Raw genomic sequence first — 12,854 nt, forward strand, 5'->3', positions numbered from 1 at the left:
TAAAGGGTTTTAGGCCATACAGTAGATGCCTTAAATTACATAAATTACTTAAATTACAAATCACACAATGCTTACTAGAAGTACTTATTTATAAAGTTTATGAATTTTGTCTCTGATTATGTAATTATGAGAATTTTATAATTAAGGAATTTATATTTAAGATAAGAAATACTGGTTTGTAAATAGAATTATTTTTAAAATACATTTAGAACATTCTAGGAAATAGCCTACTGTAATTATTCAACCCTTTTGTTACAGCAATCCTGTTTTTGGTGCAAAATCCTACATTGAAAGGTTACACAATTAGAGTAATGGCCTCTGTCTGTGTGAAATCAAAGTGGCTTAACTTGATTTCAAACTAAATTAATCTGTCACTGTACGTTCCGTCAGATAGATATTGAATTTCAAGCTACAATTCACATAGCAATACAACAAATTGGCCATGAAGAGCAAGAAGCAGCTGAAACAAATCGGGGATGAAGTGGAAGAGGCAAAGATCAAAAGAATATTATTTATCACTGAATGTAATGAACTCCATTATTGAGAAGCTGAAACTGCATCATATCATCCAGACACTACAACTTACAACCTAGATTGGGTTGTCTTTAGAACTGAAAAAGTGAACATGCAGGTGTCATGATTATAGTCCCTCCTCCTTAAGGGTGCTCCAGCCCTTTCACTTCAGACTTTATTCTGTGCACCTGACCCCTTTGCCCAGCCCACCTTAAAAGCCAGGCGCTGACGTTCATCCTGGCTCTGCATCTGGTTTCCACACCGTGCGAGTCCGGGACCTGGAAGCGCCTGGTCCCGTTAAGGTTTTAACCTGTTCCTGTTCCTGTTCCTGTTCCTGTTCCTGTTCCTGTTCCTGTTCCTGTTCCTTGTTTGGATGGATCACCTGGCTATGGACTTTCTTGCGTTTTTGGATTCCCTCTATGGATTACTTTTGGATTGTTTGCCTCGGCCACACCTTCCCCGTGCACCAGCGCACTTTGGACACGCCCCCCCCTATTTTCAGCCCCGTATTCCTGCATGACTTTTCCCTAGTGTTTCCCCACTTCTTCGGATTGTGTCGTCCGCATAGGGTCCAGAAAGGACTGTTCGTTACAGCAGGAACCTAGCTAGGGATACCACTATGAAGCCAACCATAACTTTGAAATATTTACAAAGTTTTTAATCTGAATCAGGATTCACTATTTATATACATATCAACCATATTCCTGAATATGGGTTCATGGCAAATCACCATCCCATCATGTTATGCAAACACTTTTCATCAGCATATACTAAGAAGTTTCAATTCAGCAAAACATATTATTGGCAGGGTGTGAATACTTTTGTGAATACTTAGCATGCAGCTTCTTAGTTTTAACTCTCACCCAACTAATTGTCTTCCTTCAATTGGTCAAGTGACTGGACAGCAGGACATCCCCCTGTAAGGGTTTACCTTTCTGGGGGATGCAGTTAAGAAGAGATTTGCCATCTTGTCTTCACCTACTACACTCTTGCAATATACAGTTTATATAGTTTCAAAAGTTTTATAAAATTATTTTAAAAGAATGAACATTTTAGTTTGGTTTAAAGATGTTTTTTAAAGCAGTCATTGTATCCCTTCCTTCTTAGCTCTCAAATGTAAATGAAAGTGAAAAATACTATATTAACCACACATAAAATACAATAAGAAAAAAGATTATATATGGAGCCCAAAGGCCCCCATCTGGTGCACTGGACTATAATGAGAGATTTTATTGTTGCATGCATGAGTAATTTTTTATATTGTTTTATTTTCCAATTTGACTATTTCTGCTGATGTTTGCACGTCATATCTTTAGTTAGGATTGGGATTATGAAAGATATTGAGTTTAATATTTAGAGTCAGTGATATGGCAATGAGTTAGAATTAATATTAAACTAATTGTTGGGTCTAGAAAAGGACCGCATTTAAGCTTGCACTCTCGGACATTCATCGGTTTCACCATGCGAGTTTGTGTCGTTTTTCCTCTAAGTGTTGTCTAACAGAATCTCTTTATATAGAGAGGAGTGCAGACATTTTTGGTCATCACTGCTCTTCTGATGGTCCCATGGATGTTGCTCATCAAACCTCTTCTCCTCTACAGAGAACAGAAAATCATAAAACGGCAGGTGGGTGAACAGCTCCCACAACAGAGCATTTCCTTTACTTGTAAAATGTCACTGAGGTAGATTAAATAATTGCAGTGTAAGACAGAAGCCATGCTTTATATACTAGGAAAATCAAGACATATGCAGTTTCACAATCTAATTTTAATTTTAAAATAGGGAGCATCCTAATATTCCTAATTAATTTAACATATTTTTTTTAAATAATAGGATAACTGTACATAGCATAAATATGTCAAGCACTAGCTCATTCAATTACTAGGGTTTACTAGTAGGTAATCATTGAGATCAATAATCATAACCTTTCATTAACTTCTAGTTACAAGGATTACAATTTATTTTTAAGACATAAAGGCAATTTGAGCATAAAGCTAATTTGCAATGGATGAGAATAAAACGTATGTTATGAAGATATGCAAACAAGGAATAATGTACAGTATATTACACAGAAAACCTTGGTATTGCAAGACATACAGTATAGAAGGAACAGTTAATGAGAAACACAGAACAGTTTTTACCAGGACATCACAATCTGGGAAATAAAATGTTGTATTCATACAAGCCAAAAGGTGGATTGTCTGACAAAACAAACATTGACTAACTGTCAAGAACAGAATTATTTTACAGAACCTAGGGCTTCACATATTTTCATAAAAGTAGAGTTATATTGAAAAAGGATGAATTTGTAGATATTAAACTCTACTCTAAAGAATTGTAATGATACATTCTCTCTGAGTTTAATTCTCTCATTCTCTCTGTGCCTGCTGACTCATGGTGCTATTGGTGTACTGTATATGTGACCTTGTTTCAGATCTTCTGAGGCTGAGAACACTTGCAATATTGAAAGAAATTTATATGCAGTAAAAAGTTAAGACTTACAGCTGAATGAAAGAATGAGTCATACTGTAGGTCCTTCTTTTCCAAAGCCGTTAAAAGTGAGCAAAACTAGTTTTGAGTAAACTGCAGTATTCCAAATTTACTTTCTAAATTAATTAAGTCATACTTTATTTTTTAACTTTGATTTCCACTGTTATAGAGTAAGTCAATAAGGACACTTATGCAGAGAAAAAGAATGCCCAGTACAAAAACCTAACAGTAATCTTTTGAAACTACTTTAAGTGAAAGTTAAATACTCTGTATTCTACAGTAAGTCCATCAAATTAAATGCATCATGTTGGCAAAAGTAGAAAAAAAGATCACTGGAGAATTGTCATCAACTCACACATAGTTATAAAATCATACGACTTAATAGAAGCCAAAATACAGAATATCAACATATACATTAGTAAACACATTTGTCATTTGACCAGAAGGCTCAACATGCTACAATAACAGTCTCTCGACTATTCGCCATTCGGTATTACATATGTAAGGTAGCAGTCATGAAACATACCTTTATGAGAGTAAGAAATTTTAAAAATAAATGTGAAATTTTCTTAAAAACAAAATGCTGAAACTTGCTTTATCTGTCTCTGATCCCTTCACCAATTGCTAATATATGAGATCTGTCAAAAAGCTTATTTTAACTTGTGGTCCTATCAACACCATCAGGTCTTGATGTAATAGGACCAGTGGCAGTCCACAGCTAGCCATCTGCTCTCAAGGCCTCCCTGTCAGTGGTCTTGCTTGGCATGGGAGGATGATGAAGATGCCATCCCACCAAGATGTCAAGGCAGAAATGGAATAAAAAAGCTAGGCTCCGACACACTTGTATATACTGTAATACAAAACAAACTGTATATAATATTTTTTTAACAGAAGGTCTCTCTAAACAAGATGTCCCTGTGCAGCAACTCTGTGTACTCAAATTCTCAGCCTGAGCAGGAGGATGATGAGATGAATGCATTCTGCAAGACCAACAACCATGAAGAGGAAAAGGTAGAAACTCTGGAAGTATTCTTTTTAATGTGCAGCTTTATATTACCTTCATATTTGGGCCATATTTAGCATGGGATGCATTTTTTGGTTTTGTTAATTACACAACAGTGTTAGAGACTGACCTTATTACAATACTGTACAGGTGAAATAAGCCTCAGTCAATAAACTTTCTCTTTGTGTAGGAAGACCAACCAAGACTTCACCATTTACATGTATGTACAGAATAGCATACCATTCATCTCATGTAAAATGCTTCATAATGTATATACAGTGTAGAACACACCATTGATTAATAACATAGATCTCTTTGTATTAATTTCAGATTGTTATTCTGAGTTCTTTATTCTATTCAGTACTGTATATCCTACTCTGTGTTGATATTGAGCACACAGGATCTTCTGATAATGTACAAAAATTCTGGATGTCTTACACATATTGAATGCCATACTATCATTAGTAGTTAGTCAATAATATATCTGAGGATTTCATCCAGCCATTTCTTGAAAGAAGCCAGGGTATTGGCTTCAACAACATGGCTGAGTGGCTTTGTTTGATAGAGTACTTCCACAACCCTTAGCATACAGAAGTGCCTCTTTTTTTCTGTTTAAAGGTTCTTCCACATAGTTACCACGAAGAGCTGGGGAAGAACACTTAGAACTTTTCAAGTGTATTTTACATTTTTTAAAGTAAAGTCTAGTTTATTCTCATACGGAGTCCTGTTGCTTCCTGTTAAATTTGTAAAAGGGCTGTCTTGCAAATATTTCTTTGGTATGGGCGTCTTTTGATGCATAAATAAGGATTCTTACTTCTACAGGTAAGCATGGGAGATGTAATTGTTTACCAGGCTACACACACAATTGAATACTGTCTTGGATGTATTTCTAACACTGCCTCCTACTTGAGACTGTGGGCACTGAGTTTAGCTCATGCTGGTAAGTATCACATTAATACTAGTTAGATTCAAGATCTGAGTGTATGGCAAATCAGAAAAAGAAACAATATATTCTTCAAAAGATAATCACAAAGCTTTTGAATGCCATTAGTGACGGTTTATTTTTTATGTTCTATTTCATTGGGGTACTTTTGTTATTCTTTACAGAAAAAATACGCCTTCATGAATTCGTAGCAAAGTGGCATTTTTGATTTTCTCAAGATTGTAATTGACTCTATTTATCTGGGATGAAGAGCGTGGTAATTTCCCAAAGTGGTGTATAAATTATGTTAAAGATTAAAAGCCTTTCTTTTTTGATAATTTCATTTTAAGTAACAGTATGTACTGTATCAGGAATATTAAAGAAGAAAAAAAAAACAAATGCACAGATTTCTAAATGTGTCAAATTGTATTTGCATAATGAAAAAAGAATATACGTACTGTATGTTTGTATGACTCATTCTTCAAGTGAGTTTAAAAGTAATGAGCTTTTTATTTTAGATTTGACAAAACATTAAAGATTAAAGCAGAACATTTTTACTTTATATTTCCTGCCGGGAAGCAAACCTGGAATTTACTGAACAAAATCAGCAGATTTACATCTTTAGTGTTCAGATTATGACATTACAACATTCAGGTGTGTTATACAGTATACAGTATATTATTTTTATTATAGATTTTATGATTTTGTACTATTCTTGCTAATATCTTCGTGAGATATAACAAACGTCAGAGTTTGTCAATGGTAATTATGCATCACCTGCATTGTTCTTCCAACGATCCACAGAGCTCTCCGAAGTGCTGTGGAAGATGGTCCTGCAAGTGGGCTTGACAATAGGTTCACGACTGGGTTGCCTTGTGGTGGCTGCAATCTTTGCCGTCTTTGCTGTCCTCACAGTGGCTGTCCTACTGGTCATGGAGGGTCTTTCTGCTTTCCTGCATGCCCTTCGTTTACACTGGTAGGCATCTAATAACAACAAGGAAAAACCTCTGTGGTGCTGCACTATACTAGACCTTGAAATTCAGGCCCATATTAAATCAATGCATTGAGCCACTGAAAAAATAACATTTTTATCCTGCATTTTCTATGGATTAGAAGAAAGAGGTCTGTCCTTGTCACTTATGACTTGTAGATAGGTTTGTTTTGTTTCACCCCAGGCCTCTTAACAAGAATATCATTTGTCCAGATGTTCCAAACTCTGATATTTAGAAATTTTTCCAGTGAACATTGTATTTTGTTTGTGTTTTATAAGAAATTGATTTGGGAATTCCAAGCAATATACACATTCTGAACATATAGAAGAAGAATATATTCACTTGTTGTGCATGTCTTATAATACCATGTATAATACCATGTTGTTTTTAATTTTACAAGTAAAATTAGTTTCATCATCGGGAGTTATCATTTTAAATTGCAGGTACAGTACTATTAGGATTGTCATCTATGACTTACTAAGTACAGTACGTACTCTGCCTTTATAAAGATGTAATTGGTTCAAATAAACATGACTCATGTCTAGAGTTTAAATCTTGCCATAAAATTCTTTCTTCTGTAACAAAACAATTTTATAATACTTTGGATTGTCTGGCCAAAGTTACCGTAGAGATGTTTGTAATGGAATGCAAGCATCAATGATAATACTGAAAGGGTTGAGGGATGCGTCAAGACTGTAGGTATCTGTAGGTATGCTTTTCACCAGCAGCCTATTAGGGGGAGTAAATTCACAACTAAAAATGATTTAACATTTCCTTTAGAAGCAAGGAATTTCAAAACTGAAAAGAAAAATAAAAGAGTGAGTCATGAGTGGAGTTGGGACATTTTGCACATTTATTATTTACAGTAATCACTTGTATCACACACTGTTAACTTGCCTAAAGAATGGGTCCCCTCACGATTAATATACATGTACAGGTCCTATTCTGTGTTGGTGTGCTGATGGTGTGATGTACACATCTATGCAACTGATATCTATTAAGACATTAGGAAATCCAATCCCTTTTGTTGCAGTTCACGGGAAACCGGGAGATTTATAGATTCATCTTCTTACATTACTATAGATGCAGTTACTGTATATTATGTGCTTTACATGTAAGATGATGCAGTCAGCTGCTTCATTCCTGCAGTATAAGCCACAGTACATTGGAAAAATAAGTCTTACTTCAATAGATGATCATTATTGACATTTTTTTAAAAGGGTGAGAATGCATTTTAAATTATTTTTAAGTGTAAAACATAGTCAAGAGACCTTGTCTTTGAAACCAGCTAGTCATCTCAATCAACAAAGGTTTGGGAATGGGAAGCTGTTTTATTTTTTAAAACTTTGTACTTAATATGACAGTATAAAATGAGCTTCTGACATTCTAAAAATTTCCAGATTTAAATTAAAATAAGTTACTTTATATTCACGTAAAAATACACAAAGAATAAAACAATATATGTTGACAATATATATATATAATATATAAATGACAAATAAATGTAAATATTTTTCTTCATGCACAGAATCATATAGAAAATATAATATTTTACAGTTAATTTACAGTCAACTATAGTGACAGATGTAATTAAAATACAGTAAGTAACTTTGCCACTCATTTAAAACTTTTAAAGAAAGGACTTTTGTTTGCATGCTATTATTTGTTTTATGTTTTGTGCTGATAAGAAATGGGTATTTTAAAGCATTTTCCTGTGTTTTTTTTAGGGTTGAGTTTCAGAACAAGTTCTACAAAGGATCTGGATACAAGTTCGCACCTTTTTCCTTTGGGCATCTGCTTGGAAAAAATGACTGAAAATAATTTTTGGATAAGATTTCTTTTTGAAATTTTAAAACACAGTAATGGTACTGTAGCTGCAGATTTGTTTTCCCTAATAGGTTTGAGATTACCTAAACAAAATAAAATTTTGCTGCATGAAAATTAAAAAAAATGTTATCCCACATCATATTAGTACCAACCAGTAAATCTCAGGAGCTGCTGCTTGGAAGCTAATAGCATTTTGTAGGGAGCTGTATCCAAATCACTACTGCCTCTGCCAAGTTAAATCCACTAAAGACTACTGGCAACAGTCAGCCTTTGGCATAGCCTAGTTTGATTTCCATATTCTCCTGTTGATGTACTCTATCATATGGATCTCCCCACAATTTTATTTTTATTACTGGGTTAAATTCAATAATATGAGTAATTTCAGAGACATAATTAAAAAGTAGTTTGACTTAAGTTAGTTCAATGTATTTTATAATATTTTGACTCTCAAACTGTAATTATAACACTAGTTATTAGATTTCAGAATGAGCTTTCCCTCCACATTATTTTCATCATATGTAATATCACATTTCTCTACATAAATATATTTACAGTAAATTGGTTTTATAAAAAAATGTCTTAAAGGAATTAATGTAACTTACTGTAATGTAAACTAAATTGAATATTTAATGGTGAATCTTGAAGAGCCTAGTTATAAGACAAAATGTTCTTTCCAAGGGCATCAATGTAAGACACAAAAGGCATGTGAGAAATGAAAATTTGTTTCTGTTCATAGATGAAGAGACACTGTTGAAGTCACTGGCTAAAATGTTTCAATGTCTAGTGCTGTGCACAGCTCTGTATTTGCATAACTGGTAAAAAGAGACTGTAGTATCAGTGGGAATACCTGATAATAATAAAGAAGTTAAATATTAAAAAAGGATTTAAGAATTACTATGATAAAGTTCTATGTTTATTTTGTCATCTACATTTTACTTATAATTTTGAACTTTATTACAAAATATTTCAGAAACATTGTTGGTGTGAATCAATCAACCATTAGTTTTGAAACCATGTGAAAAAAATCTCTGCATTAATTTTACAGTAGTTTCTATTCAGTTTTAAATATTTTATATATACACAACATATTCTATAAAGGTACAGTACATGGGTGTTACACATTGAATGCCTCAATTGATGAATTGAATATTGATGTTTTTCTGCTCTCTGTAGGCCCAGTTATTGTAGGTATTGTGAAAGATTCTAACTTTCAGGGCAGGTGAATGTCTTAACCAGCTTGGTTAAAGTGCATGGTTGGGCCCTACAATCCAGCCATTGCCTCATCAGATCTAGAATTTGTCACCAGCAAACTGTTACTAAGTTTCTTCTCATCAGCAGTGCTCAGTTCACTGAGGGCCAGGAGATATCAGGGTTTGAGTCTTACCACATAACATAGACATGTTATTTCACTGGAATCTGAACTTGTAGTGCTGTTTGTGAGAACTACACCACTACTATAATCAAGGGAAATTGTGTAATTCTCATTTAAAACTAAAATATTTTAATTAAAATAAATATTCTAGAACTAACCTGTAAAATAAATTGGCATGAACAGTAAGAGTTTCTTTTTCCTGTTTTGCAATATACTAGCATTTCTTTTTTATTTCTACCACTTGTAAATACATTAAGCTATGTATTCAGAGCCATGTTGATTGAATTATAATATTTTGATTTATGGTGTCCTTGTACTCGTTTAAAAAGTCAGACAAAGAAAATGAGACAGAGCCAGTAGCAATTTTTTGGTCATTCCTCTGCTAGTGCAGTTATGCAAAAGGAGATGATTTCTATCTTAATGTAAATTTAATGATCATGGTGCAATATTAATTCAGGTTATAATTAATTAAAAGAGAGAGATCAAAACCAAGCTGTGAACAGAATCCTCATATATATTTAACCATGAAGAACAGTAAAGGTAAGGTTGAGCATTATATTGTTTAACATTTTAATATCCATGCTTTGTTGGAAAAGACATAATTGAAAATGAAAATAAGAAAAACCTTAAAGTGTGTGCAAAGTTTGGCATAAAAGGGGATGAATCTTACCTGAATCATATACTGTGCCTTGGAAAGTATTCACACCCTTCCTGTGGTGTCCCTTGAACTCATTATTTGGTGGAAGCACCTTTGGTAACAATTACAGTTATTGTAAAAGTATTTTTGGGTAAGTTTCTACAAGCTCTGACCACAGATTTAGTGCCTGTTCTTCTGGCAAATGTACTAAAGCTCTCTCGGGTTGCTTGAAGATCACTTACAGTATGAGCAGCACTTTTCATGTACAGTATTTCCAGTGGTTCTCAATAGGATTCATGTCACTTCCACTAAGGAAATTCCTTAAGCCATTCCAGTATAGCCTTGTGATTGGATGTAAACTAAGTTATGCGCTATGTTAGGTTTTGTAACAGAAGTAACACTTTTGTAACAGTTTGCATTTAAACCAAAAAGTTATCATTCTCTCTTGTCTGACCACATATCATTTTCCCATATTTGGAGTATCACTTAGGTGCTTTGTTGCAAACCCTATGTGGGATTTGAGATGGGTTTTTTTCAGTTCCGTACAAACTACCTTTGTGGAATGATGGGAACATTTTCTCCCATCTCAGCCACTGAGTTCTGTAAAATTGCCATTGGCCTAACTAGTTTCTTCCTTGCCCATCTACTCAGTTTGGAGGGACAGCCTGATCCAGACAGTGTCTGGGTGCTTTTCACTACTTAATTAACATGTTTCCCCATGTTTAAGGAGCTATTAAGGGGTTTTTAATTCTCCTGATCTGTCAGTTTATACCTGTTGTTTTGAAAGCTCCTGAATATTAGTATTCATGTGCAGAACTATTAAAGCACACAGTCAGATGCCACTCAACTGTGTGGCTAATTAAGCTAATTGTATGCACCAGAATTCATTAAGATTTGCTACAGCAAAGGTTTTGAATACATATGTGCAGTAGTCATGACTTTCCATTTTTTTCCACATTAATCATCTATTTACTTTTTTCTTTTTTTCTTTTACTTTGAATGTGTGGAGTAGTTTGTCTCTATAACATACTAATTGCTACTTCAAAGAGTAACGACTGCAAGCTTTAAAGCAGAAAAATGAGAAACCTGTGCAAGGGTGGGAATACCTTTTCAAATCATTGTAAGTAACCATTATTTGTTCACAGAAGTATATATAGCACATAGTATTACATATGTGGTATAATTACACCCTACGCTCTGTACTTTCTGCCTTGTCTATGATTACTCTTGCTACAGTATGATGCTTTCATCAAGCCAGGCCAACGGTGATTTGCGAACAGATAACTTTTGATAAATCTGTCACCATCTCACACTGTACACATTTAATGGCAAAAGCTACAGTATATGTACAGGTAAATCTCACAGCAGTAAGAGATGTACAGTATACTTAGACGTAATATATTGACTGCTCAAACACAAATCAACACTAACAAATATACTGCAAGATATGTAATTACTGTATATACTCTTTGCATAACATGATATTTGAAATGATACAGTATATCACAAAAATAAGAAACTCTAGTTGGAGGCAGCAAAATAAAAATGTACAATAGAAAAATATTTATTTGGAAACCTGTATATAAGCTGTTGTACTGTTTAACTGTGTGTTTACCACGTCTTAGATTTGTCATTAATTTAAAATCTATCTAAGAATAAACAATATTATAAGTCCAAGGCACTAATTTTAAATTTAAAAAAAATGTATCGACAAGCAGTGTGATAGTACTGTATATCTGAGCCTCCCTGGGCATTGGATTTAGACATGTTCCCCTAACCAAAAAGTATGAGTGGGAAACAATCAAGACCAATGATCAAAGCTCTTGCAAGTGAATGAGATTCAATGATGCTTGGTTACAACTTTTGATCCGACTGATTCAGTTTCGGGATAAAATTAACATGCGGTGCACCTCACCATCCAGGTCCCAGAGAGCTGCAGAAAAAAAAAAAACCATCAGTTAGGAGCAAGAAACCACTCATCCTAAGCTTGAATTGGGTCCCAATATCTAGCGCTGAGCTTAAAAATTGTCTAATTAGAGTGTGAATGCTAACCCTAACCCTACCTGGGGTGTCAACTGAGCTTTTCCGTTATTTACTGGATATGTTACACTATGGCAAGAGCTTTTGCTTCTGTGAGCTCCTCAAATGATGTGCCATTCCTTGGAAATCTCAAAAAGATGTCAAACAGTACACGTGCCTGAGTTTTTGCTAAATTAAATGGACTGTCCTAATTTTTCATGTACCCTGGTCACTTTAAATATAAGTTATTTTGAATAACTATCTTTTCTATATAAGACTGGTTTCTTTAGCCAGAGAGGTACTTTAAGGAGGTGTCAGAAATGAATTTTTACTACCTAAAGGGTAGTATAATTTCTTTGTGTTTCTTGTATGGAATTTTAGAATTCACCTTAGTTTTGATTTAACAAGGTAATTTGAGAATTAACAATTCAATTATTAAATTGTTAATATTGTCAAGTGCCAGAAGAAAGATTGTGTTTAAGCTCCCAATCTGTGGTATCTGTAGTGGCATAATGTGTAAATGATGTTTGAGACTGAACACCTGTCCAATTATTAAGCCTGGATAATTAGAAAGAGGAGTGATCTCCACATCATTAATAAATAAAAGCTATGTATCATCTGCTCTGTTTTCTGATCTAGCCAGTAAATCAATAAAAGATAGTCCTACGGCTAAGTTTCCAGACAGTGACCACTTCCAAAGAATTTTAAGAACAAGAGCTGAACTTCTGTTTTACAATTAGAACAACAAAACAAAACAGTTTTGAAATCCCTTTGCTCCAAGAATGTCTGTGCTTGTCTGTTGGGTGTACATTGAACAATCTGCATTTTTCCCACTTTGTTTCCTGTAGTTCAACCAATGTTATAAGCTGTCTTTTGAGCTTTTGTCCAACAAAAACAAGAAAAACAAAACAACAATCTCAAAATGCCTTCATTTAGTTGACTGTTGTAAAACTGATGGATTAGGGCACTCATTTCATGGAGGGGAAATGAATCGTTTTTCAATAAAAATATCAGTCCTGTTAGCATTACAATTGGTGTACACATAGTCCCATAGTTGCTTAAATCACTGCATGATGTAT

At 34.1% G+C, this 12,854-nt stretch overlaps 1 protein-coding gene across 2 annotated transcripts in view; it reads left to right on the plus strand.

Annotated features, from left to right (window-relative positions):
- The window catches only part of LOC148657534 (V-type proton ATPase 116 kDa subunit a 1), a 49,446-nt gene extending 40,805 nt beyond the window's left edge, over positions 1-8,641 (plus strand). For both annotated transcript variants that reach the window (XM_088643943.1, XM_088643944.1), the window contains 5 exons: positions 2,032-2,139; positions 3,895-4,014; positions 4,829-4,946; positions 5,733-5,904; positions 7,648-8,641. In XM_088643943.1, coding sequence (XP_088500069.1) covers positions 2,032-2,139; positions 3,895-4,014; positions 4,829-4,946; positions 5,733-5,904; positions 7,648-7,735 — 606 coding nt within the window. In that variant the 3' untranslated portion in view covers positions 7,736-8,641. The remainder of the gene's footprint in view (positions 1-2,031; positions 2,140-3,894; positions 4,015-4,828; positions 4,947-5,732; positions 5,905-7,647) is intronic.
- Positions 8,642-12,854: the final 4,213 nt, after the last annotated feature.

The sequence above is a fragment of the Lepisosteus platostomus genome, chromosome 8, assembly GCF_059453375.1.
Source record: "Lepisosteus platostomus isolate fLepPlt1 chromosome 8, fLepPlt1.hap1, whole genome shotgun sequence".
Classification (NCBI taxonomy): Eukaryota; Metazoa; Chordata; class Actinopteri; order Semionotiformes; family Lepisosteidae; genus Lepisosteus; species Lepisosteus platostomus.